The sequence below is a fragment of the Ranitomeya imitator genome, chromosome 2 (genome assembly GCF_032444005.1).
Source record: "Ranitomeya imitator isolate aRanImi1 chromosome 2, aRanImi1.pri, whole genome shotgun sequence".
Taxonomy (NCBI): domain Eukaryota; kingdom Metazoa; phylum Chordata; class Amphibia; order Anura; family Dendrobatidae; genus Ranitomeya; species Ranitomeya imitator.
In genome coordinates this window covers 630,140,831-630,168,547 of record NC_091283.1, presented here as the reverse complement: position 1 = coordinate 630,168,547, position 27,717 = coordinate 630,140,831, and the positions used below count along the sequence as shown (strand labels likewise).

The following is a 27,717-nucleotide window of genomic DNA, read 5'->3' as shown; positions in this document are numbered from 1 at the left end:
GCACATTCTCTTGATGCACAGATTTCATGAAATCTTTGCTTGAACAGTTAAAGGGAACCTGTCAGCAGGATTAAGCATAATAACCTACACACAGTGTCAGGTCGGTGCCGTTATCTACTATATAATTGTCTAAGGGTCACTTCCGTTTTTGTCTGTCCTTCTGTCACGGATATTCATTGGTCGCGGCCTCTGTCTGTTATGGAATCCAAGTCGCTGATTGGTCGTGGCAAAACGCCCACGACCATTGCCACGACCAATCAGCGACGGGCGCAGTCCCGCGGCAACATGGCCGCTCCTTCCTCCCAGCAGTCAGTGCCCGCTCCGTACTCTCTCCAGTCAGCCCTCACACAGGGTTAATGGCAGCGCTAATGGACCGCATTATGCCGCGGTGTAACGCTCTCCATTAACGCTGCTATTAACCTTGTGTGACCAACTTTTTTTTTTTTTTTTTACTATTGAGGCTGCCTATGCAGCCTCAATAGTAAAAAGATCTAATGTTATAAATACTAAAAAAAAAATATGAAAAAAATCATATACACTTACCTTCCGGCGCCTTTCCCGCTCCTCGCGATGCTCCGGTGGCCGCTCCATTCAAGCGGCAGGTTCCGGTGCTAAGGGTGGTATGAGACAAGGACCTGCCATGAAGTCACGGTCATGTGACCGCGACGTCATCACAGGTCCTGTGCCCATACCAACACTGGGACCATACGCTGCCGCGTGCACCGCACACAGGGCCAGAACTTCAACGGAGGGTGAGTATATGTTTATTTTTTATTTTAAGTCTGTATACTACGCGGGCTGGGCAATATACTACGCGGGCATGCATATTCTAGAATACCCGATGCGTTAGAATCGTGCCACCATCTAGTACTAAGTAAAATGATACCTTGGTTGATGAAATCTGTCTTGAGGTTGTTGTGCAATCTTTATTTTCAGTTTTGTGTTAATGATATGCTCGTGTCCTAAGGCGGGGTTGGTGCATGTGGTGCTCTGATTAGCTATCCATAATGCAGACTGCTGACAGGTCACTGATCCCTCACTGACCCACCCACTAGTTTGCGTAACGTGTACATAGTGGGGGAAAAAAAAAAAAAAAAACAAAAAAAAAAAAAACACGCTTCTACAGGCAGGTGCTGGCCGTATCATCTGCTCTGCAGCATTATCGCATGTGTACCTTGCACTGTATCCCTCTTGCTGATTTAATTGAGCGAGGACGGAGAAAAAAAAAAGGAATTTGAAAATGACGCCTGCAGCGTCTGCGCAGTAGTAGCCATCGGTGTGTATAGAGATCCGATAGCTGCTACTGGAGGCGAGGCAGGCGTCATTTTCAAATTGCCTTTTTTTTTCCCGTCCTCGCTCAATTAAAATCAGCAAAAGGTATTAAGTGAGGTATTAAGTGCAATGTAAATATGCGATTATGCTGAAGCGCAGGTGCAATGGCTGGCACCTGCCTGCAGAAGCGTTGTCTCTCCCTTCAGTATTGTTAGGTATTAATTATGCAAACTAGGGGGCAGGTCAGTGAGGGATCAGTGACCTGTCAGCAGTCTGCATTTTGAAAATATATTCAGAGCACCACATACCTCAGCCCCGCCTTTAGCTAGGTTCACATTGCGTTAGGACAATCCGTTTAACGGATCCATTTGTAAGCAGCACCAACGCAATGTAACGGACATGTAAGCGCACCCATAGACTTCCATTAGTGTAACGGATCCAAACGCATGTCAAAATCGGCATGCGTTTGCAATGGTCCGATAGTTTGTGACACACCTTCCAATGTGGACTACCACGTTTTCGGATCCGGTACGACGAACGCACAGTGAACGATAGCGTTCGTTCTGCCATAGAACTCTATTGCAAACGCAGGCAGATGCAATTCAACCAATTTGTACAAATTTTAGCCCTGCGTTGGATTGCGTTCATAAGAGCTTGCTTTGAACTAACTTTATTGACAATGTCTGAACGCATACAAACAGACACTTCTGGAACGGACACCATAAATTACCCAACGCAGCCACATGCGTTAACGCGATGGCAAAAATGCACCACAAAGAATTTTGGGCTCATTTTTAGCACATACGTACATTTAACAGATCCGTTAAGCAGACTGCCCTAACGCAATGTGAACCAAGCTTTAGAGCATGAGAATCTAATTAACTGCAAACTGAAAATAAAGATCAAACAACAACCACACGATGGATTTCATCACCCAGATATAATTTTAATCAGTATAACAGTGTCAACCTGACAGTGTGTAGGTTACTGTGCACAATCATGCTGACAAGTTCCCTTTAACCCCTTCATCACCCAGCCTATTTTGACCTTATTGACCTGGCCATTTTTTGCAATTCTGACCAGCGTCCCTTTATGAGGTAACAACTCAGGAACGCTTCAACGGATCCTAGCGGTTCGGAAAATATTTTCTTGTGACATATTGGGCTTCATCTTAGTGGTAAATTTAGGGCGATAATTTTATTTTGTGAAAAAAAAAAAAAAAAAAAAAAAAAAAAAAAAGGAGATTTGGCGAAAATTTTGCAATTTTCAAATTTTTCATTTTTATTCTGTTAAATCAGAGTTATGTGACACAAAATGGTTAATAAATAACATTACAACAGCACAATTTTGGAAGCTTTTTTTTTTTGCTAGGAAGTTATAGGGATTTTGACCAGCGATTTCTCATCTTAAAATTAAAAAAAAAAAAAAAAAAAAAGTTTTGTAAAAGGACCACCTCACATTTGAGGGGTCTATACGACTGAAAATACCCAAAAGTGACACCATTCTAAAAACTGCACCCCTCAAGGTGCTCAAAACCACATTCAAGAAGTTTATTAACCTTTCAGGTGCTTCACAGCAGCAGAAACAACATGGAAGGAAAAAAAAAAAATGAACATTTAACTTTAGTCACAAAAATGATCTTTTAGCAACAATTTTCTCATTTTCTCAAGAGTAAAAGGAGAAACTGGACCCCGAAAGTTATTGTACAATTTGTCCTGAGCACGCCGATACCCCATACGTGGGGGGGAAGCACTGTTTGGGCGCACGACAGGGCTCGGAAGGGAAGGAGTACCATTTGACTTTTTGAATTAAAAATTGGCTTCAATCTTTAGCGGACACCATGTCGCATTTGGAGAGCCCCCGTGTGTCTAAACATTGGAGCTCCCCCACAAGTGACCCCATTTTGGAAACTAGACCCCCAAGGAACTTCTCTAGGTGCATAGTGAGCACTTTCAACCGCAAAGTGCTTCAGAAATTGATCCATAAAAATGAAAAAGTACTTTTTTTTCCCCACAAAACATTTCTTTTAGGCTATGTGCACACGTTCAGGATTTCTCGCAGAAAATTCCTGAGAAAAACTGGACATTTTCTGCAAGAAATCCGCATGCGGTTTAGCGGCGTTTTTTTCCGGATATTTCCCAATGCATTTTGTAGTGGGAAATCCGCAAATAGCATAGTTACTTACCGATAACAGTATTTCTCAGAGCCCATGACAGCACTACCAGAGAGGGAATCCGCCCTTCAGGGACAGGAAACCTACAGGATAAAAAGTGCGGTACCTCTCTCCTGCGTCAGTTTGGTTTACAGAGCATCAGAGGTCCTCCAGGTTAGTGACAACAGGAAAATATACAATTTTAACAAAATACTTATCAGGATTACACCGTGTCTAAATCAGAAACACACATTTCGTATAATAAGGTGCTCACCGCACACGTGACAGGGAGGGGGAATAAGCAGGTGCTGTCATGGGCTCTGAGAAATACCGTTATCGGCAAGTAACTATGCTATTCTCAGTCGCCCATGACAGCACCAGAGAGAGAATTGCAGAGATTGTTTTTAGTGAGGGACCACAGCCTGCAAGACCCTTCTTCCGAAGGTTAAGTCAGACGAAGAGGCCAGGTCTAAGCGGTAGTGCCTAAAAAAGGTTGAAGGTGATGACCAGGTGGCCGCCTTACAGATTTTGTCTATTGGTACCTCCGACCTTTTGGCCCAGGAGGTCGCCATAGCTCTTGTAGAGTGCGCTTTGAGCCCCTCAGGAACTGCGTTTCCCGTGGATGAGTACGCCAAGGCTATCGCATCAGTTACCCAGCGAGCTATAGTGCTTTTGGAGGCTGAGTCCTTTCCTAGGTCCCTGAAAACAGATAAAGAGAGACCCTTCCTTCCTATACTGTCAGGAGGATTCTAAGTAATGTATTAAACACCTTCTCACATCTAATGTATGGAACCTTTCCTCTTTCTTATTTTTAGGGTTTGGGCAGAAGGAAGGAAGGAAGGATTATTTCCTGGGACCTGTGGAAATTGGAAGCAACCTTGGGTAGATAAGCGGGGTCTGTTTTTAGTATTACCCCATCATCCATGATTTGCGTGAAGGGAGGATTCGCAGATAGAGCCTGGAGGTCACTTATTCTACGTGCAGATGTCAAAGCTGTGAGAAGGGCCGTTTTGAGAGATAAAATTTTAAGTGGTATTGAATCCATGGGCTCGAACGGAGGTTCTGTCAGAGCTGATAAGACTAAATTTAAAGTCCCAGATTGGAAGACTTGATTTTTATGGGTTTAGACCGTACCGCAGCTTTAATAAACCTTCTTACCCATGGGTTAGTGGCAATATTCTCACTGTATAATGCACCTAAAGCCGCTATTTGCACTTTTAAAGGTGCTCACCGAGAGGCCCATATCCAGGCCTTTCTGTAGAAATTCTAATATTTTGACCACTGGGACCCCATCTTGTAGTTTTACCCCAGAGGTGGACAGAAACTTTTTCCAGGTCTTACCGTAGATTTTAGTTGTTACTGTTTTTCTACTTTTTAATAGCGTAGACATTAAAGGGAACCTGTCACCCCGTTTTTTCAAGAAGAGCTAAAAATAGCATTAAATAGGGGCAGAGCTGGGCTTTACATTAGTGTATTTTGGAGCCTTTATTCCCCACCTACGCTGCCGAAATACCTTTGTAAAGTCGCCGTTTTGGGCTGTCACTCACGCTGGTCAGGTCATATGGGCGTGGTGACAGCGCGGTTTCTCCTCCAGATCTCCGTTGGGGGCGTAGTAGTGTGCGCATGTCCAAGTGGCGAATCCACTGTGCAGCTTCAAGGAAAATAGCGCGATCTGTGCTATTCAGGCGTTTATCGGTGGGCGCGGCCATCTTTGTGAGGCTGCGCGTGCGCAGATGGTTCTTCTCGGCATCCCGGGGCTTCAGGAAAATGGCCGCAGGATGCTGCGCAGATGGCGATCTCGACGGCCATTTTCCTGAAGCAGAGTTCGCATCTCGGCTGCAGGAAAATGGCCGCCGCGATATGTCCATTACCCACGGAACCCCCTTTGACAGGTTGTTGGAATCTAACCACCAGGCTAGGGAACGAATATTGTTTGAACTTAAGAGTCATGTGTCCTTCTAGGTGTCCCCCCAGTGTAACCTGATTCCTCAGAATATCCCACTGGAGGTCCCTCGTGTGAATTTGTGCCCACTGTATTGCTGGGAGACAAGCAGAAAGGGACCCCAGCATTGACAGCGCCCCTCTCAGGGTCATATGAGGGATTGAGCGAGCTCTGGACACAAGATTTGATTTTTTTTGTTTTTCTGGTCTGGAAGATGACATTCCTGTGTTATCGAGTCCAAAGTTAGGCCCAAAAACTCTTGAACCCTGGTCGGTTCTAGTTTTGACTTTGAGATTTAGGAGCCAACCTAACTCCGTTAGAATTTTTATTACTCTGTCGCATTGTTGGCGACAGTGTTGGGCTGAGTTGCTGACAATTAGAGAGTCGTCCAGATATGGTATTATTAGAATGTCTTTTTCTCTTATGTGGGCCATCATTTCCGCTACCAATTTGGTAAATATATGGGGTGCTACTGAAATGCCAAATGGAAGGGTCTTGTACTGGTATTCTCTTATTTCTCCTCCCATGACTACTGCTAGTCTGAGGTATTTCTGGGAGTTTTTGTGGATGGGGACGTGATAGTGTTGGATCTCAGCGATGCGTACTATCATGAAGCAATTCGGAAACAGGTTTTTGATTGTTGATTTTATTGATTCCATTTTGAAGGTCTGATTTTTTACATAACTGTTTAGTTTTCGTAAATATATTATTGTGCGGACAGAAATAGTGGGGAAAAGAACCCTTTCCCTCTTCCCAGTAGGGGAACTTCTTGGATCACGTCTTTGATTATGAGCTTTGAGATTTCTTGTTCCAAGGCCTGTTGTTGCTGAGGTGAGGGTTTTAATGGGGTGACCACATAGTTTTGGGGAGGAAGGGAGGTAAAGTATATTTGAAGTCCCATCTTTATCAAGTTTAAAATCCAAGTACTGGTTGAGATTTTTTCCCAGGCCGGAAGGTATTGAAATAATCTCCCTCCCACCCTGGGGGAGGTGTCACTTAGGGGTCTTTTTATTTCTTGGGGAATTACCAAAGAGGAAGCCCCTATCTCTACCTTTCCCATCATCCCATCTGTTCTGTTCCCTTGGGGGATGTCTCCAGAAAAACTTCCTACTCTGAAAGGGCCGCTTAACAAATGGTGTGGCCAGGTTAGGGAACCCCTTCTTCTTATCCCCGGCTTTTTGTAAAATGTCATCTAGTGTTTCCCCAAACAAAAATTTCCCCTCACATAGGATTGAACAGAGTTTTTGTTGTTTAGTCTGTAGGTCGCCCGGCCAACTTTTTAGCCATAGCGTCCTACGAGCTGCATTAGATAAGGCTGCCGATTTTGAAGTAAGTTTGATTGAATCGGCTGACGAGTCTGCCAAAAAGGCTGCCGCTCCTCTAATCATGGGAATTGATTCAATCATTTTATGTCTGGATACCCCATCTCTTTTTAGTTGTTTCTCTAAGTTATCTATCCAAATCATTAAAGATCTGGAAGTACACGCAGCTGCTATTGCAGGCCTTAAACATCCCCCTGCCGATTCCCAGGCCCCTTTAAGGAAGGTATCGGCTCTTTTATCGAGGGGATCTTTCAGAGTTCCCATGTCCTCAAAGGGCAATGCAAATTTTTTTGACGCTTTGGCTACTGCTACGTCAAGTTTAGGGGCCTTGTCCCATGACGTAGAAGCCTCTTCCTCGAAGGGATATTTCCTTTTAAGGGAGGGCACAGATGAATTTTTTCTTTCTGGTTTCTCCCACTCCTTTTTAATTAAGGCTTGAACATTTTCGTTAAGTGGAAAGACTACACCTTTTCTGGCCCAGGCCTCCAAACATAATGTCCTGTACTGTTTTGTTAGGACGTGGATCTAGGACCCCCATGGTCGATCTTACGGCCTTCACAAGGGCATCTACTTCGTCTAAGAGGAAGCAGTGGCGGCCTCCGCTCTCAGAATCCGAGGAGGAGGAGGAACCCCGTCTGTCTGAAGCACCATCCTCAGAACTAGAAGAATTGGAGTGAGAATAGGGTGCAGGTGTTTTCTCCTTAACCCCTTCCCCTTTAAGGGATTTAAATGCTGTGTCTACCTCTGATCTTATTACAGATCGTAATTCAGAGGCGAAACTAGGGGTTTCTTCACAAAGGACTTGTCCTATACAGGAACCGCACAATTCTTATCCCAGTTTTGCAACAGGGGTTCTCTGCATAAGGGGCTGGCTCTATGCTTAGTTTTCTCCTTTCTTTTCCTTGCCTAAAAATAAACGGAAAAGGGGACCCCAATTATTTGGTGAACTTTCACGAAGATCACTCACCCATCTTGCGCAGCCAAAGGTACCGGTTCTGGAGGAGGTATAGGATCCTGTATGAGATCTGAAGTCGATGGTGTCGGCTGGTTAGCCATATTGGAGGCTTTACTCTGCGGCGTGGAATGGCTGCTTGAGCGGGTACTGCGTGTGCCTGCAGAGGACCTTTTCTTTTGCGCATCTGGCTTGCGCTGGTGGTGACGCTGCTGCTGCGGCTGTAAGGGCTGCGCCGGCTGGAGCTGCTGATCGCTGTCCTCCATTATTAGGGCTCCTTCTCACTTGCGTAAAATACGGCCGAGCCTCGCAGGTTAAAACCCGGCTCTGCCACCGGCACTCCAGAGCGGAGCGTGCGGCCACACAGCAATACATGGAGCTGCACGCTCCTCTCTGGAGTGCCGGCGGCAGAGCCGGGTTTCAACCTGCGAGACTCGGCCGTATTTTACGCAAGTGAGAAGGAGCCCTTAGGACTGCATGCAGCAAAGAGCGACTCCACAGCGGTCTTTAAATAATATACTTTTGGCGCCGATTGACCCCCTCCTTCAGGGCTGCGTTCCAGGGAAGCGCTGATCCCCTTGTTCCAACTGCGCATGTGCGCTCTGCCCGGGACCCGGAAGTAGTCACATCTATGTCCGGTGCGGCGGCCATCTTGGTGCTCTCACACACCGTGCCAGCGCTCCGAATCAAGAAGTGCCTCCCCATGGCGCTGAGGCACACCGGGTCCCTGAAGCCCCTACCCCAATCCGGGGAGGCGGCCGCGCTTCCCTCTGCGCACTCTGCAGCCCCATCGGACCCAGAAGTGGCGGCGTCGGACACCGCACCAGCCATGACAGGGGCCTCCCCGCCGTCATAGGTCGACTGGTCGGCTCGGGATCTTCAGGTACCGATCCTAGAGGGTTCCCTGTCAGGGACAGGAAACCAAACTGACGCAGGAGAGAGGTACCGCCCTTTTTATCCTGTAGGTTTCCTGTCCCTGAAGGGCGGATTCCCTCTCTCTGGTAGTGCTGTCATGGGCGACTGAGAAAAAAACCGCAAAATTAATAAACATGCTGCGATTTTTACCGCAATGCGTTTTTTTCGCGGAAAAAAAAACGCATCATGTGCACAAAACATGCGGAATTCATTCTAAATTATGGGATGCTTATTGTATGCGGTTTTTTTTTTTTTTGCGATTTTAACCGCGAAAAAAACGCAACGTGTGCACACAGCCTTAGCCTCAATTTTTTCATTTTCACATGGGCAACAGGATAAAATGGGTACTAAAATTTGTTGGGCAATCTCTCCTGAGTACACCGATACCTCATATGTGGGGGTAAACCACTGTTTGTGCACACGGCAAGGCTCGGAAGGGAAGGAGCGCCATTTGACTTTTTGAATGAAAAATTAGCTCCAATCGTTAGCGGACACCATGTCGCGTTTGGACAGCCCCTGTGTACCTAAACATTGGAGCTCCCCCACAAGTGACCCCATTTTGGAAACTAGACCTCCCAAGGAACTAATCTAGATGTGCGGAGAGCACTTTGAGCCCCCAAGTGCTTCACAGATGTTTCTAACGCAGAGCGGTGAAAATAAAAAAATAATTTTTCTTTGCTCAAAAATTATTTTTTTAGCCCAAAATTTATATTTTCACAAGGGTAACAGGAGAAATTGAACCCCAAAAGTTGTTGTCCAGTTTGTCCTGAGTACGCTGATACCCCATATGTGGGGTGGAACCACTGTTTGGGCACACCATGGGGCTCGGAATGGAAGTAGTGACGTATTGGAATGGAATGCAGACTTTGATGGAATGGTCTGCGGGCATCATGTTACGTTTGCAGAGTTCCTGTGTGCCTAAACAGTAGAAAGCCCCCCCCCCTTCCACACAAGTGACCCCATTTTGGAAACTAGTCCCCCCCCAAGGAACTTATCTAGATGTGTGGTGAACACTTTGAACCCCCAAGTGCTTCACAGAAGTATATAACGCAGAGCCGTGAAAATAAAACATCATTTTTCATTCCTCAAAAATTATTTTTTAGCAAGCAATTTTATTTTCACAAGGGTAACAGGAGAAATTAGACCCCCAAAGTTGTTCTGCAATTTTTCCAGAGTACGCTTATGCTCCATATGTTTGGGTAAACCACTGTTTGGGGGCACGTCGGGGCAGCACCATTTGACTTTTTGAACGCAACATTGGCTGGAATCCATGGTGGCGCCATGTCGCGTTTGGAGACCCCTGATGTGCCTAAACAGTGGAAACCCCTCAATTCTAACTCCAATACACCCCTAACCCCAACCCACTCCTAATCACAACCCTAACCCGAACACACCCCTAACCCTAATCTTAACCCCATTTCCAACCCTAAGCCTAATTCCAACCCTAACCCTAAGGCTATGTGCCCACGTTGCAGATTCGTGTGAGGTTTTTTCCGCACCGTTTTTTAAAAATCCGCAGGTAAAACGCAGTGCGTTTTACCTGCGGATTTAACATGGATTTCCAGTGTTTTTTGTGGAGATTTCACCTACGGATTCCTATTGAAGAACAGGTGTAATTCACTGCGCAATCCACACAAAGAATTGACATGCTGCGGAAAATACAACGCAGCGTTTCCGCGCGGTGTTTTCAGCACCATGGGCACAGCGGATATGATTTTCCATGGTACTGTAAATGTTGGAAAACTGGTACGAATCAGCAGCTGCCAATCCGCTGCGGATCCGCAGCCAAATCCGCACCGTGTGCACATAGCCAAATTCTATCTGCAACCCTAACCCCAACTGCAACCCTTACCCAAGTGCAAAAATAAAAATCCGGATTACGTACCGGTAATGCTCTTTTAAGGAGTCACGACAGCACCCCACATGAGAGAGAGGGATCCGCCCATAGGAACAGGAAACCTACAGAATAAAAGGAGGCGGTCCCCTCTCCTCCTCAGTTTAGTTTACAGAGTATAAAAAGGGAACCGCAAAAGTGTTAGTATTCATTCTAATTCAATAACATAAAAATTTCTTAACCCTATACAACCATTACTTCTCTGAACTTAAAGAAAAGTGCTGTGCATAATTTAGGGAGGGTAATACATGGGTGCTGTCGTGACTCATTAAAAGAGCATTACCGGTACGTAATCCGGATTTTTACTCTTCGTCACGACAGCACCCCACATGAGAGATTTTCAGAGATTCATTATTTGGGTGGGATTACTGTACTGAGCACAGCTCTACCAAAGGTCAAATCAGAGGAAGCAGAAAGATCAAGTCTGTAATGGTTGTAAAAGGTAGAAGGTGAGGACCAGGTTGCGGCCTTACATATCATATGGATCGGTACATCTGCATGTTCCGCCCAAGAAGAAGCCATGGCCCGCGTGGAATGCGCTTTAATCCCCACTGGTGGGATTTCGCCCCTTGATGTGTAGGCTAGACAGATGGCTTCTCTAATCCATCGAGAAATGGTAGCCTTTGTGATCCCATATCCTTTCCTCAGGCCCTGAAAGGAGATAAGCAGAGCCCTACTCTGCCTCCATGTTTGAGATCTCTCTATATACGTCAGGATAGCTCTTCTGACATCTAAGGTGTGCAACCTATGTTGTTCTGGGTTTACAGGTGTATTAAAAAAGGAAGGCAGAATTATCTCCTGAGATCTGTGATAGGTGGATGCTACTTTAGGGAGGTATGAGGGATCAGGTTTTAGGACAATTCTATCCTGAAATATCACTAAGAAAGGCGGGTCTACTGATAGAGCCTGGATATCACTAACCCTTCTAGCTGAGGTAAGGGCTACCAATAAGGCGACCTTGTATGTTAGGACCTTTAGAGGTATGGTATCTAGTGGCTCAAATGGGGAGTCAGTTAAGGCCTCTAAGACTAAATTCAAATCCCACGGAGGTAGACGGGGAATATGGACCGGATTGGAACGTTCACAGGATTTGATAAACCTGGAGACCCATTTGTTGGCTGCTATGTTGTCCCCATACAAGGCTCCTAAAGCTGAGATCTGAACCCTTAAGGTGTTCACCGATAAACCTAATTCTCTTCCTCTGTAGGAATTCTAGAATCGGAACTGTCGGAATCTGCTTAGAGAATGGTTTTGTATGAAAATCTAAGAATTTCTTCCATACCCTGCTGTACAATACGGTGGTAGATCTTTTCCTACTCAACAATAGGGTGTTAACTAGTTGTTCCGAGAACCCTCTAGATCTTAACTGCCTCTCAAATTCCACGCCGTCAAGTGAAGACCTTTCACTTGCGGGTGGAAAAATGGGCCCTGAGACAGCAGTTCCCTGTGTGAAGGAAGGATCCATGGATCGCAAAGAGACATGCTCTGGAGACACGAGAACCATGGTCTTTTTGGCCAGAAGGGCGCAATCAGGATTACTCTGGCTTGGTCCCTCCTGATCTTCCTGATCACTAGAGGTATCAGAGACATTGGAGGAAAGGCGTATGCCAGTTTGAAGCTCCAAGGATGGTGAAGAGAGTCCAACATATCTGGGTGATCCATGAGGTTCAGGGAAGCGAATGTCTTTACCTGTCTGTTGTCTCTTGTGGCGAACAGATCTATTTGGGGTACGCCCCATGCTTCTGTTATCATGTTGAATATGTCCTTGTTTAATGACCATTCCCCTTGTCGTAGCCTGTTTCGGCTGAGGTAGTCCGCCTTGGTGTTTTCTGCTCCTTTGATGTGCAGGGCTGTTAAGGATGGAAGATGAACCTCTGCCAACTGGAGGATGTTTGCTGCTACATTCATCAGGGTTCCTGATCGTGTACCTCCCTGACGGTTTATGTACGCCACTGCGGTGGAATTGTCTGACAGAACTCTCACATGCTTTCCCTGAACCTGTGGAAGAAAATGATTTAGGGCATATTCAACTGCTTTTAACTCCTTCCAATTTGAAGAACACTCCTGCTCCGCCTGATTCCAGGTGTCTTGGATCAGACTATCTTCCATATGTGCGCCCCAACCCACAGGGCTGGCGTCAGTGATAATTGTTTTGGAGGGAATTATCATCCATGGTACACCCCCTGAAAGGTGATCCATGTCTAACCACCAGCTCAGGGATTCAATTACGTCACTGGAGAGAGTGATTTTACCCTCTAAATGTACTTCCTTCTGAATGGATAATATTTCATACTGCAATTGACGGGTATGATATTGAGCCCACAGTACGGCTGGTATACATGAGGACAGTGATCCTAGTAAGGACATGGCCTTCCTCAGGGTCATACGGGGCTTTGATACTGCCTCTGACACCTTTGTTTGAATAATTATTTTCTTTGACTGTGGCAAAAAACTCCTCTGACTTACAGAATCTAGTTGAATTCCCAGAAATATCTGGATGGTGTCTGGATTCAACCTGGATTTTTCGTAATTCACGATCCAACCTAGACCCTGCAAGGATGAGATCGCATTAGATAACCGCATTTCACATTGGTATCTGGAATTTCCGATAACAAGAAAATCATCCAGGTAGGGTATTATAAGAGTGTTTTGCTGGCGTAAGTGAGCCATCACTTCTAGGATCACCTTTGTAAAGATGCGGGGAGCCATAGAAAGCCCAAAGGGCATTGCTACATACTGGAAGTGACGAACCTGTCCTGCCAGGATGACTGCTACCCTTAGATACTGCTGATGTTCGGCATGTATAGGAAGATGATAATAGGCATCTTTTAGGTCGATTCCGGCCATGACACACCTAGGAAACAAGAGCTTGATGGTAGAACTAATAGACTCCATTTTAAAAGTTCGATTATATAGAAAGGAATTTAATTTCTTGAGATTAATGATGGTTCTGAATGAACCATCTGGTTTTTTGATCAAAAACAAAGGGGAGCAAAATCCCCTTCCTCTTTGATCTTGGGGAACCTCTACCAACACTTTTTTAGATAGGAGAGAAATAATCTCGGACTCTAGAGCCTCTTGTTGTTCTTGTCCCTTTGGAGATGTTATTATAAAAGAATCCCAAGGGATTCTAAAAAAATTCTAATTTAAGACCATCTTTTATAATGTCCAGGATCCAACGGTTGGATGTTATATGTTCCCACTTGGATAGAAAAAATTTGAATCTGCCGCCTACTTCAGGGTTAGCGGTACTTGCCACGTTTTGCGTTGTAAGACCCGGTAAACAGGGCTCCTTTTTGCTTAGGGTCTTTCGCCTCCCAGCGATCCCTTTGCTCAAATGGTTTCCTGGAAAAGGGTCGTCTCCTGAATGCTCTCCTGTAAGACGGAAGATACTGATTAGGAAAACCTTTCTTCCGTTCTCCTGCTTTCTTTAAGATCTCATCCAGAGTCTTCCCGAAAAGGAACTCACCCTGGCAGGGGAGCGCACAAAGCTTTGCCTTTGCCTGTGCGTCCCCTTTCCAGTTCTTCAACCAGAGTGCTCGCCGGGCTGTGTTTGTTAAGCCGGCTGACCTGGCTGCTAGGCGTAGCGAATCTACTGAGGCGTCTGCCAGGAATGCTACAGCCTCCTTCATCAGAGGGATCTTTGGTAGAATGGAGTCTCTTGCAGTTCTACCTCTGATCTGCTCCTCCAGTTGTTCCATCCAAACCAGCAGAGATCTCGCCGTACAGGTAGCAAAGATGGCTGGTCGGAATGCCCCTGTATTGGCCTCCCAAGATTTTTTAAGCAGGGCCTCTGCTTTACGGTCCAACGGATCCGTTAGCATCCCTGAATCCTCTACAGGCAAGACTGACTGTTTTGAGGTTGAGGCTACAGCTGCGTCCACTTTTGGCACTTTCGACCAAGTATTCAGCTCCTCGTCGCTAAAGGGATATCGCCTTTTAGAGGAAGATGGTAGAAAACCTCTGGCGCTCTGTTTGTCCCACTCTTTTTTAATTAATTCTTTAACGGTTGCGACAACGGGAAAGGATCTGCGCTTCCTTTGTCCTAACCCCGCGAACATAATGTCCTGAGCTGATTTTTTCCCTTTCTCATCAGGGCACCCCATCGTGTTTCTGACTGCTTTTACCAGGCTGTCCACGCTGCTGTTAGGCAGACATAACCCCCCCTTCATCTTCGGATGAACTCGGCCGAGTTTCCGACTCATCTGAGGACTTATGCACCTCCTCCGATTCTGGATTTTCCGGAGATGGGGATCTGCTAGGTTGGCGGGAGCTAGAGATACTAGCCTGTGACAGTCCCTGCATCTCTTCTCGAATCATGGCTCTAACATCAGATGGAGTCATAATGTTTTCCTGACGCAAGGTCAGTATGATGCAATCTGAGCATAACTTCTTCATATAGGAGTCTGGAAGGGGCTGTGAACATAAAGCACATTCTTTGTGCTTGGACTTGTGTGCCTTTTTCCTGGACTAAAGGAAGGGGACATAGGAGGAACATACATCAGCATATAGGTAGAGAAGTCTTTAAACTCACCCAGAGAAGCTGACAGGTACCGGATCTGGAGGCGGATTCTTTGAGGGATCTTTTTGCTTGGTGGAAGATCGCTCCTGACGACCACCATCTTTAATGCTGCTCCTGGCGCTTTTCTCCTTACTAGGAGAGCGCTCTGATACTACAAGGTGCGTTTCGTCGGCCGGTGAAGCCATACTCACATCCACACACCGGCCGACAGTAGCGCTGCAGCTTTTAAAAGTGGCGCCGAATCTCCTGCCTCCCCGGCCCGAACCCGGAAGTGCTCCAGCGACTTCCGGGTCAGACGCGCCGCTCATTCCTCCATGCGGCAGCGGCTGCTTATTTAGCCGGCCGCTTTGAGCGCGCGCGCCCTCATGGAGCCGGGCGGACCAGCGGTGACCGGACCCGGACCATGGCCATCCATCAGACGAGGGGGGAGGCTGTACACAGTGGCTCCCCCGCCGCTGCTACTGGAACCGCAGCCCCTGCCGTTCCTTACAGAGACCGACGCAGGCGGGTGCATGGCCCAGGATCTTCTGTAGGTACGTCCTGGGATTCCCATAGGAACAGGAAACCTAAACTGAGGAGGAGAGGGGACCGCCTCCATTTATTCTGTAGGTTTCCTGTTCCTATGGGCGGATCCCTCTCTCTCATGTGGGGTGCTGTCGTGACGAAGAGTAAAAGTAAAAATATTTTATTTCATTATTTTCCCTACCTATGGGGGTGATAAAGGGGGTTATTTTCTTTTTTTTTTTTTTTTTTTTTTTTTTTTTTAAATTTGATCACCGTGATAGAACCTATCACAGTGATCAAAATGCACAGTATCTTTTGGACTATAAGACGCACCGGACCATAAGACGCACCCCAAATTTGGGGTGAAAATTACAGAAAAAAAAAGTTTTATAAGATGGGGGTCCGTCTTATTGTCCGAATTTACAGTATCTTACCCGAGGGCTGGCGGTGGTAAAGCAGGGTCACAGGAGGCATGGTGTCGGCAGAGGTGGGGTGATGCGGTACGGCGTGAACCTGAGCCGAGTTCGTAGATTTAGATCTCGGCTTCAGGAAAATGGCCACCACGATCTCCATCTGCACACGCGCGGCCATTTTACTGAAGCCCCGGGAAGCAGAGCACTCCATCTGCGCACGCGTGGCCTCAGGAGGATGGCCGCCACCACCGAGAAATCGGTGATTAACCCGGCTCTGCTGCTCACATTGGATACCAGGCCGCTGCGTCACCTCACCTGTGGAAGGGACCCTGCTCACACCATACCGCTCATCATACCCGCACCTCTGCCGCCGCCACCACCACACCACTGCCGGTAAGCCTGCATTACGACTATAAGACACTGCTGCCCCCCATTTTCCGCACATTTTTTGGGGGAAAAAAGTGCGTGTTATAGTCCGAAAAATACGGTACCAGGAATGAATCTGCCAGCCGATTCGGCGGGCGCACTGCGCTTGCCATTTTGGAAGATGGCGGCGCCCATGGAGAAGACGGACGGACACCGGAGCTCGGCAAGTATGGGGAGGAGGGGGGCAGACCACGGGGGGGAGAGATCGAACTGCGGGGGGAGCAGAGGACAGGACAGGAGATCGGTGACAGATCGCGGTCTCCAGCCATGGCTGATGTTATTGCAGCATCGGCCATGGCTGGAATGATATCTCACCAATTTTCATTGGTGAAACCTTACGATTGCTCTAATTGAAAGTGAAACCACCCCTCAGGGCTCAAGTAACACTCCCCCCTGTCCTTGCAGGTCAAGGTTAAGTTTGAGGTAACCCTTTCACCCGACCTGGAGCACGATCATTCTGTGACGCAGCATATGCATCACAGGTCGGATTGGCACTAACTTTCATGATGCATACGCTGTGTCACAGGTCGGAAAGGGGTTAAACACAGCAGATTTTTTGTGCAAAAAAAAAAAAAAATGCGACATTTACGCTACATGTGAGCACAGCCTAAATGTCCAAGAAAATTGGTTGTGATTTTTTGAAATCTCCACCCTCGAGGCATCCCAAGATGCTGCTAACTCTGTGGCTTTGCTGCGTTTTTTTCTCTATAGGCGCCTATGTGTAGCCTTAAAAAAAATGCAAACAGATAAATGCTGTTCCTTTTTTAACTGCAGAATCAAAACTCTTCTGTACTATTAAAAAAAGCAATTGGTCTGCGGGATGCACCAGAGTAGTCAGAGATCCACATGTGCCCTGCGGGCCACTCTTTGCCAGAGTTTGTAAAAGATCGCTGGCTAATCCCATTAAAATTAGGTTCAAATGACTTTCCTTCAAGGTGTACTGGGGCTGCAACAGTGGTGGAATGGGAATGTCGTGTTGTCACTCACCTCTCCAGTTAGCAGGTAGACCATCTTGAGGGTGAGGGTTAATATCTTCTCAGACAAGTGACTTTCACCCATGTCCTTCATGAAGGCCAGATCACCTAAAGAAATGTGAGAAAGTAAGAATAATAAAGATTATATGAGAAAAACAGTTTGTGAAGGTAAATGACAAACAAGACAACAGCCTGGATTATAGGCGCCAGATATGTACAGCACACAAAAGTCTGCTTCCCCTGTATTATAATCAGACATATGCTGAAATCATCCCCCGTATTGTAATGTCCGAAGAGACCAATATCTGAACCTTATGACTAATGATAACTTGGTAGAGAACTAAACTCCACTCCTACTGAATAATAATAACAGACAGGACACTACAGTCTGCTCCTCCTGTATACCCACTGCACCCCAAACTCTCATGTACTCCTCTTCCTCTGTTCTAACTGGTACGCTACTGCTTTTTCCATGACTTTAATGCTATGTATCATACTTCAAATTTACTGAATGCATATTAATATGTCCACGCGCGGCGCCTCACACCAACACCATCTTTCCGCCTTATTCTGCCTCTTTCTTCAGCTTTGATGCTAGTCCAATGTTCTATTAAATGCAATCTGTTAAATGCTCCCTGCTGTGAACTGTCCTCCTGCTCCCTCCTCCTCCCCTCTCCCACTTGGCTTCATTTCATGGACACTTGTTGGATGGAGCAGGTCAGATATGACCTTGGTTAGATGTGACATAAATAATAATATTTTTATATAGCGCCAACATTCACCAGGGTTTACAGTTTGCACACATTATCATGGCTGTCCCCCATGGGGCTCACAATCTAAATTCCCTATCAGTCTGTCTTTGAAGTGTGACATTTGAAGTGTGACATCAGAAATAGTCCAGAAATCGGTCAGAGGGTAAGACTAATCACTGTCTTCTAATTTTACTTACCTTTTATTTTCTTACCCTGCTCTTTAACCATGCACACATTTGCCCTCACCATTTTTGCTCCACTAATCCTCACTCTCCTTCGCTATCCCCAAACCCCTGCACCCTCGAACCAAATAACTATCTCCCCCTCTCTCTTACCCCCTACATCGCTTCATCTGCAGACCTGCTCCTTAACCTCAAACCTCTCCTACAAAAATATAAACCGATCACTCTCCTTCACCCACCTGCTTTCCCATTCTCTGCTTCTTCTCACTGCTGGCGACTTATCCCCCAATCCTGGACCCACCCGCCTCATACATCCCACTAATCCTCACACTAAGGCCAGTCTCACACGTCCAGATAATTCCGGTACCGGAAAAATCGGTACAGGAATTATCCGTGTCCGTGTGCTCACGTAGGCCATCCGTGTGGCACACATGCTCCCCCCCATGTTCAGCCACTAGCACATCCTCACAGAAACCTCACACACCTAGACATTCAGACTCTGGACTCTTCCACCTCTGTCCTCCATATCTTCACTCCATGACACAGACAGCACCAACACTTTCAATAACGCTACCCTCACATCAGCCATAGACTCAGTCGCCCCTCTCATGCATGGCAAAGTGCGACAAATCAATAGGCAACCCTGGCACAACAAACTCACCAAAAAACTTCAACAAGCATTCAGGGTCGCGAAGCAGCGTTGGAAGTAAACACGACTGCCAGACGAATTCACTGCTTTCAAACAAGCTACACTTGCCTTCAAATTAGCCCTCACCTCTGCTAAACAGACCTATTTCAAAAACCTTCTTTCTTCACTATCCTACAACCCAAAACAACTGTTCAGCACATTCAACTCTCTCCTCTGCCCACCACTGCCGCCTCCCCTTATCTGTGCCGAGGACTTAGCCACCTACATCAAAAATAAGATTGACCAAACAAGGCAAACCTTTACTGTTCCACGACCCCAACCACTCCATATACCAGACCTCTGCCTTCCCTAATAAACTCCCTCTACAACATCACTGAAGGAGAGCTTACTTACCTCCTTTCCAAATCACACCACCACCTGTGCACTTGACCCCATCCATTCCCACCTGCTTCCCAACAGGCTCATTCCAGCCCTAACCCATCTCTTCAACCTATCGCTATTTTCTGGTACTTTCCCCTCTGCCTTCAAACATGCCACCATCACACCCATCCTCAAAAACGCTAACCTTGACCCAACTGCTATGCCCAGCTATCGCCCCATATCACTGCTCCATTTTGCTTCAAAACTCCATGCTCAACTTTGCTCCCACCTCTCATCTAACTCTCTCCTGGACAACCTCCAATCCCACCGAAACTGCCCTGACCAAAATTACTAATGACTTACTCACAGCCAAAGCTAACAAACCATTCTCAATCCTCCTCCTTCTCGACCTGTTCTCTGCCTTCGACACAGTCGACCACTGCATACTGCTACAGATTCTTTCTTGCCTCGGCATCAAAGGCCTTGCCCTGTCCAGGATTGTCGCATACCTTTCCGACCACATATTTAGCGTTTCCCACGCACACTCTTACCTCCTCATCCCGCCCTCTCTCTGTTGGGAGTCCCTCAGGGCTCTGTCCTGGGGCCCCATCTATACCCTTGGCCTAGGACAACTCGAAGTCCCATGGCTTCCAGTAACACCTGTATGCGGAAGACACTCTGATCTACCTCTCAGGCCCAGATGTCACCTCTCTGCTGTCAAGAATCCCGGAGTGTCCATCAGCCATATCCTTCTTCACCTCTCGCTTCCTAAAGCTCAATGTAGACAAAACCGAACTCATTATCTTTTCTCCATCTTGCGTATCTCCCCTACCCGACCAATCTATTAAGATAAACGGCATCACGCTCTCTCCCACACCTGAAATCCACTGCCTCGGAGTAACTCAACTCTGTTCTGTCCTTCAAACTGCACATCCAAACTCTTGCCACGTCCTGTCGTCTCCAGCTCAAAAATATTTCCAGAATCCGTCCATTCCTCAATCTACTAAAACTCTTGTGCATACCCTCATCTCCCGCCTCGATTACTGCAACATCCTCCTCTGTGGCATCCCCGCTAACTCTCCTGCACCACTCAAGTCTGTCCTCAACTCTGCTGCCCGACTAATCCACCTCTCCCCTCGCTACTCCCGTTTCTCCCCTCTGCAAATCCCTCCACTGGCTCCCAATTACCCAATGAATCAAGTTCAAACTACTAACACTGATCTTCAAAACCATCCACAACCTGTCCCCTCCCTATATCTCTGAACTAATCTCCCAATATTTTCCCTCACGTAATCTTCGATCCTCCCAAGACCTCCTACTCTCCTCCTCAGTTATTCGTTCCTCACACAACCGCCTCCAAGATTTCTCCCGAATATCCCCCATCCTCTGGAATTCCACGCCTCAGCACATCCGATTATCCACCACCCTCGGATCCTTCAGACGGAACCTGAAAACCCATCTCTTCAGGAAAGCTTACAGCCTGCAATAATGATTCTGCTGCATCACCACCACTCGAGCTGCCGCCTCACCACCACCAGAGCCGCCGCTTCGCCATCGCCAGAGCTGCTGCACCTTCGACCTTCTGTCTCTGTAGAATGTAAGTCCGCAAAAACAGGGTCCTCTCCTCTCTGTACCAGTCTGTCATCGTAAATTTGTTAACTGTAAACGATATCTACAATTTTGTATATAACCCCCTCCTCAAGTACAGCACCATGGAATTAATGGTGCTATATAAACAAACAACAACAGACAGGACACCACAGTCTGCTCCTCCTGTACAACAACAACAACAACAGACAGGACACCACAGTCTGCTCCTCCTGTATAATAATAACAGACAGGACACCACAGTCTGCTCCTCCTGTATAATAATAATAACAGACAGGACACCACAGTCTGCTCCTCCTGTATAATAATAATAATAACAGACAGGACACCACAGTCTGCTCCTCCTGTATAATAATAATAATAATAACAGACAGGACACCACAGTCTGCTCCTCCTGTATAATAATAATAATAACAGACAGGACACCACAGTCTGCTCCTCCTGTATGATAATAATAACAGACAGGACACCACAGTCTGCTCCTCCTGTATAATACTAATAACAGACAGGACACCACAGTCTGCTCCTCCTGTATAATAATAATAATAACAGACAGGACACCACAGTCTGCTCCTCCTGTATAATAATAATAATAACAGACAGGATACCACAGTCTGCTCCCCCTGTATAATAATAATAATAACAGACAGGACACCACAGTCTGCTCCTCCTGTATAATACTAATAACAGACAGGACACCACAGTCTGCTCCTCCTGTATGATAATAATAACAGACAGGACACCACAGTCTGCTCCTCCTGTATAATAATAATAACAGACAGGACACCACAGTCTGCTCCTCCTGTATGATAATAATAACAGACAGGACACCACAGTCTGCTCCTCCTGTATAATAATAATAACAGGCAGGACACCACAGTCTGCTCCTCCTGTATAATAATAATAATAACAGACAGGACACCACAGTCTGCTCCTCCTGTATAATAACAGACAGGACACCACAGTCTGCTCCTCCTGTATGATAATAATAACAGACAGGACACCACAGTCTGCTCCTCCTGTATAATACTAATAACAGACAGGACACCACAGTCTGCTCCTCCTGTATGATAATAATAACAGACAGGACACCACAGTCTGCTCCTCCTGTATGATAATAATAACAGACAGGACACCACAGTCTGCTCCTCCTGTATAATAATAATAATAATAATAATAATAATAATAATAATAATAATAATAATAATAATAATAGACAGGACACCACAGTCTGCTCCTCCTGTATAATAATAATAACAGACAGGACACCACAGTCTACTCCTCCTGTATAATAATAATAATAACAGACAGGACACCACAGTCTGCTCCTCCTGTATAATAACAGACAGGACACCACAGTCTGCTCCTCCTGTATAATAATAATAATAGACAGGACACCACAGTCTGCTCCTCCTGTATAATAATAATAATAACAGACAGGACACCACAGTCTGCTCCTCCTGTATAATAATAATAATAACAGACAGGACACCACAGTCTACTCCTCCTGTATAATAATAATAACAGAGAGGACACCACAGTCTGCTCCTCCTGTATAATAATAATAATAATAATAACAGACAGGACACCACAGTCTACTCCTCCTGTATAATAATAATAATAACAGACAGGACACCACAGTCTGCTCCTCCTGTATAATAATAATAATAGACAGGACACCACAGTCTGCTCCTCCTGTATAATAATAACAACAGACAGGACACCACAGTCTGCTCCTCCTGTATAATAATAATAACAGACAGGACACCACAGTCTGCTCCTCCTGTATAATAATAATAATAACAGACAGGACACCACAGTCTGCTCCTCCTGTATAATAATAATAATAACAGACAGGACACCACAGTCTGCTCCTCCTGTATAATAATAATAATAACTGACAGGACACCACAGTCTGCTCCTCCTGTATAATAATAATAACAGACAGGACACCACAGTCTGCTCCTCCTGTATAATAATAATAACAGACAGGACACCACAGTCTGCTCCTCCTGTATAATAATAATAATAATAACAGACAGAACACCACAGTCTGCTCCTCCTGTATAATAATAATAACAGACAGGACACCACAGTCTGCTCCTCCTGTATAATAATAATAATAACAGACAGGACACCACAGTCTGCTCCTCCTGTATAATAATAATAACAGACAGGACACCACAGTCTGCTCCTCCTGTATAATAATAATAACAGACAGGACACCACAGTCTGCTCCTCCTGTATAATAATAATAATAACAGACAGAACACCACAGTCTGCTCCTCCTGTATAATAATAATAACAGACAGGACACCACAGTCTGCTCCTCCTGTATAATAATAATAATAATAATAACAGACAGAACACCACAGTCTGCTCCTCCTGTATAATAATAATAACAGACAGGACACCACAGTCTGCTCCTCCTGTATAATAATAATAATAACAGACAGGACACCACAGTCTGCTCCTCCTGTATAATAATAATAATAACAGACAGGACATCACAGTCTGCTCCTCCTGTATAATAATAATAATAATAGACAGGACACCACAGTCTGCTCCTCCTGTATAATAATAATAATAATAATAATAACAGACAGGACACCACAGTCTGCTCCTCCTGTATAATAATAATAACAGACAGGACACCACAGTCTGCTCCTCCTGTATAATAATAATAATAACAGACAGGACATCACAGTCTGCTCCTCCTGTATAATAATAATAATAGACAGGACATCACAGTCTGCTCCTCCTGTATAATAATAATAATAATAATAACAGACAGGACACCACAGTCTGCTCCTCCTGTATAATAATAATAACAGACAGGACACCACAGTCTGCTCCTCCTGTATAATAATAATAACAGACAGGACACCACAGTCTGCTCCTCCTGTATAATAATAATAATAACAGACAGGACACCACAGTCTGCTCCTCCTGTATAATAATAATAACAGACAGGACACCACAGTCTGCTCCTCCTGTATAATAATAATAACAGACAGGACACCACAGTCTGCTCCTCCTGTATAATAATAATAATAACAGACAGGACACCACAGTCTGCTCCTCCTGTATAATAATAATAACAGACAGGACACCACAGTCTGCTCCTCCTGTATAATAATAATAATAATAATAACAGACAGGACACCACAGTCTGCTCCTCCTGTATAATAATAATAATAATAGACAGGACACCACAGTCTGCTCCTCCTGTATAATAATAATAATAATAGACAGGACACCACAGTCTGCTCCTCCTGTATAATAATAATAACAGACAGGACACCACAGTCTGCTCCTCCTGTATAATAATAATAATAACAGACAGGACACCACAGTCTGCTCCTCCTGTATAATAATAATAATAGACAGGACACCACAGTCTGCTCCTCCTGTATAATAATAATAATAATAATAACAGACAGGACACCACAGTCTGCTCCTCCTGTATAATAATAATAACAGACAGGACACCACAGTCTGCTCCTCCTGTATAATAATAATAATAACAGACAGGACATCACAGTCTGCTCCTCCTGTATAATAATAATAACAGACAGGACACCACAGTCTGCTCCTCCTGTATAATAATAATAACAGACAGGACACCACAGTCTGCTCCTCCTGTATAATAATAATAATAATAACAGACAGGACACCACAGTCTGCTCCTCCTGTATAATAATAATAACAGACAGGACACCACAGTCTGCTCCTCCTGTATAATAATAATAATAGACAGGACACCACAGTCTGCTCCTCCTGTATAATAATAATAATAATAATAATAATAACAGACAGGACACCACAGTCTGCTCCTCCTGTATAATAATAATAATAATAGACAGGACACCACAGTCTGCTCCTCCTGTATAATAATAATAATAATAGACAGGACACCACAGTCTGCTCCTCCTGTATAATAATAATAACAGACAGGACACCACAGTCTGCTCCTCCTGTATAATAATAATAATAACAGACAGGACACCACAGTCTGCTCCTCCTGTATAATAATAATAATAACAGACAGGACACCACAGTCTGCTCCTCCTGTATAATAATAATAATAACAGACAGGACACCACAGTCTGCTCCTCCTGTATAATAATAATAATAATAGACAGGACACCACAGTCTGCTCCTCCTGTATAATAATAATAATAACAGACAGGACACCACAGTCTGCTCCTCCTGTATAATAATAATAACAGACAGGACACCACAGTCTGCTCCTCCTGTATAATAATAATAACAGACAGGACACCACAGTCTGCTCCTCCTGTATAATAATAATAATAATAATAACAGACAGAACACCACAGTCTGCTCCTCCTGTATAATAATAATAATAATAATAACAGACAGGACACCACAGTCTGCTCCTCCTGTATAATAATAATAACAGACAGGACACCACAGTCTGCTCCTCCTGTATAATAATAATAATAACAGACAGGACATCACAGTCTGCTCCTCCTGTATAATAATAATAACAGACAGGACACCACAGTCTGCTCCTCCTGTATAATAATAATAACAGACAGGACACCACAGTCTGCTCCTCCTGTATAATAATAATAATAACAGACAGGACACCACAGTCTGCTCCTCCTGTATAATAATAATAATAACAGACAGGACACCACAGTCTGCTCCTCCTGTATAATAATAATAACAGACAGGACACCACAGTCTGCTCCTCCTGTATAATAATAATAATAACAGACAGGACATCACAGTCTGCTCCTCCTGTATAATAATAATAACAGACAGGACACCACAGTCTGCTCCTCCTGTATAATAATAATAACAGACAGGACACCACAGTCTGCTCCTCCTGTATAATAATAATAATAACAGACAGGACACCACAGTCTGCTCCTCCTGTATAATAATAATAACAGACAGGACACCACAGTCTGCTCCTCCTGTATAATAATAATAATAGACAGGACACCACAGTCTGCTCCTCCTGTATAATAATAATAATAATAATAACAGACAGGACACCACAGTCTGCTCCTCCTGTATAATAATAATAACAGACAGGACACCACAGTCTGCTCCTCCTGTATAATAATAATAATAATAGACAGGACACCACAGTCTGCTCCTCCTGTATAATAATAATAACAGACAGGACACCACAGTCTGCTCCTCCTGTATAATAATAATAATAACAGACAGGACACCACAGTCTGCTCCTCCTGTATAATAATAATAACAGACAGGACACCACAGTCTGCTCCTCCTGTATAATAATAATAACAGACAGGACACCACAGTCTGCTCCTCCTGTATAATAATAATAATAACAGACAGGACACCACAGTCTGCTCCTCCTGTATAATAATAATAATAATAGACAGGACACCACAGTCTGCTCCTCCTGTATAATAATAATAATAACAGACAGGACACCACAGTCTGCTCCTCCTGTATAATAATAATAACAGACAGGACACCACAGTCTGCTCCTCCTGTATAATAATAATAACAGACAGGACACCACAGTCTGCTCCTCCTGTATAATAATAATAATAACAGACAGGACACCACAGTCTGCTCCTCCTGTATAATAATAATAATAACAGACAGGACACCACAGTCTGCTCCTCCTGTATAATAATAATAATAACAGACAGGACACCACAGTCTGCTCCTCCTATATAATAATAATAATAACAGACAGGACACCACAGTCTGCTCCTCCTGTATAATAATAATAACAGACAGGACACTACAGTCTGCTCCTCCTGTATAATAATAATAATAACAGACAGGACACCACAGTCTGCTCCTCCTGTATAATAATAATAATAGACAGGACACCACAGTCTGCTCCTCCTGTATAATAATAATAATAACAGACAGGACACCACAGTCTGCTCCTCCTGTATAATAATAATAACAGACAGGACACCACAGTCTGCTCCTCCTGTATAATAATAATAACAGACAGGACACCACAGTCTGCTCCTCCTGTATAATAATAATAACAGACAGGACACCACAGTCTGCTCCTCCTGTATAATAATAATAATAACAGACAGGACACCACAGTCTGCTCCTCCTGTATAATAATAATAATAATAACAGACAGGACACCACAGTCTGCTCCTCCTGTATAATAATAATAACAGACAGGACACCACAGTCTGCTCCTCCTGTATAATAATAATAATAATAATAATAACAGACAGGACACCACAGTCTGCTCCTCCTGTATAATAATAATAATAACAGACAGGACACCACAGTCTGCTCCTCCTGTATAATAATAATAATAACAGACAGGACACCACAGTCTGCTCCTCCTATATAATAATAATAATAACAGACAGGACACCACAGTCTGCTCCTCCTGTATAATAATAACAGACAGGACACTACAGTCTGCTCCTCCTGTATAATAATAATAATAACAGACAGGACACCACAGTCTGCTCCTCCTGTAGTACCAGTATTTAGGATAGGGTCAGTGCTGTTACCAATGGCTGCAGTGCAGTGTGTCCATGTGCATAAAATACCTTACTTCTGCCAGAAGCATCAATGTGTCCTCTATCGCGGTCACCTCTCACCCGGAGGATATCACGTCCACCACCCTGCCGGACCGCACGCCTCCCATGTGACCGTACACTACCTGAGCAGCACACTTACGTCTTCCGGCTTTGAAGCTTGTGGAGGCTCCGCCCCTTCCTCCATAGACCTCTCTCCATGGCAACTTTAGTGTGATTCTAACGTGTTAAGTCACGCCCCTCCACACGAGGCAGAGGTTTCAGTGAGTGTGTTGTGTAGGAAATGACTGAGGACCGGGGAATATATATATATATATATATATATATATATAAATATAT

General features: G+C 44.9%; 1 protein-coding gene across 1 annotated transcript in view; it reads right to left on the bottom strand.

Annotated features, from left to right (window-relative positions):
- LOC138665259 (gastrula zinc finger protein XlCGF26.1-like) overlaps positions 1–27,516 on the bottom strand; it is a 45,463-nt gene extending 17,947 nt beyond the window's left edge. Inside the window, exons 1-2 of the mRNA XM_069752575.1 lie at positions 27,396–27,516; positions 17,302–17,396 (exon numbers count right to left, since the gene is read on the bottom strand). Coding sequence (XP_069608676.1) covers positions 17,302–17,382 — 81 coding nt within the window. The 5' untranslated portion in view covers positions 17,383–17,396; positions 27,396–27,516. The remainder of the gene's footprint in view (positions 1–17,301; positions 17,397–27,395) is intronic.
- Positions 27,517–27,717: the final 201 nt, after the last annotated feature.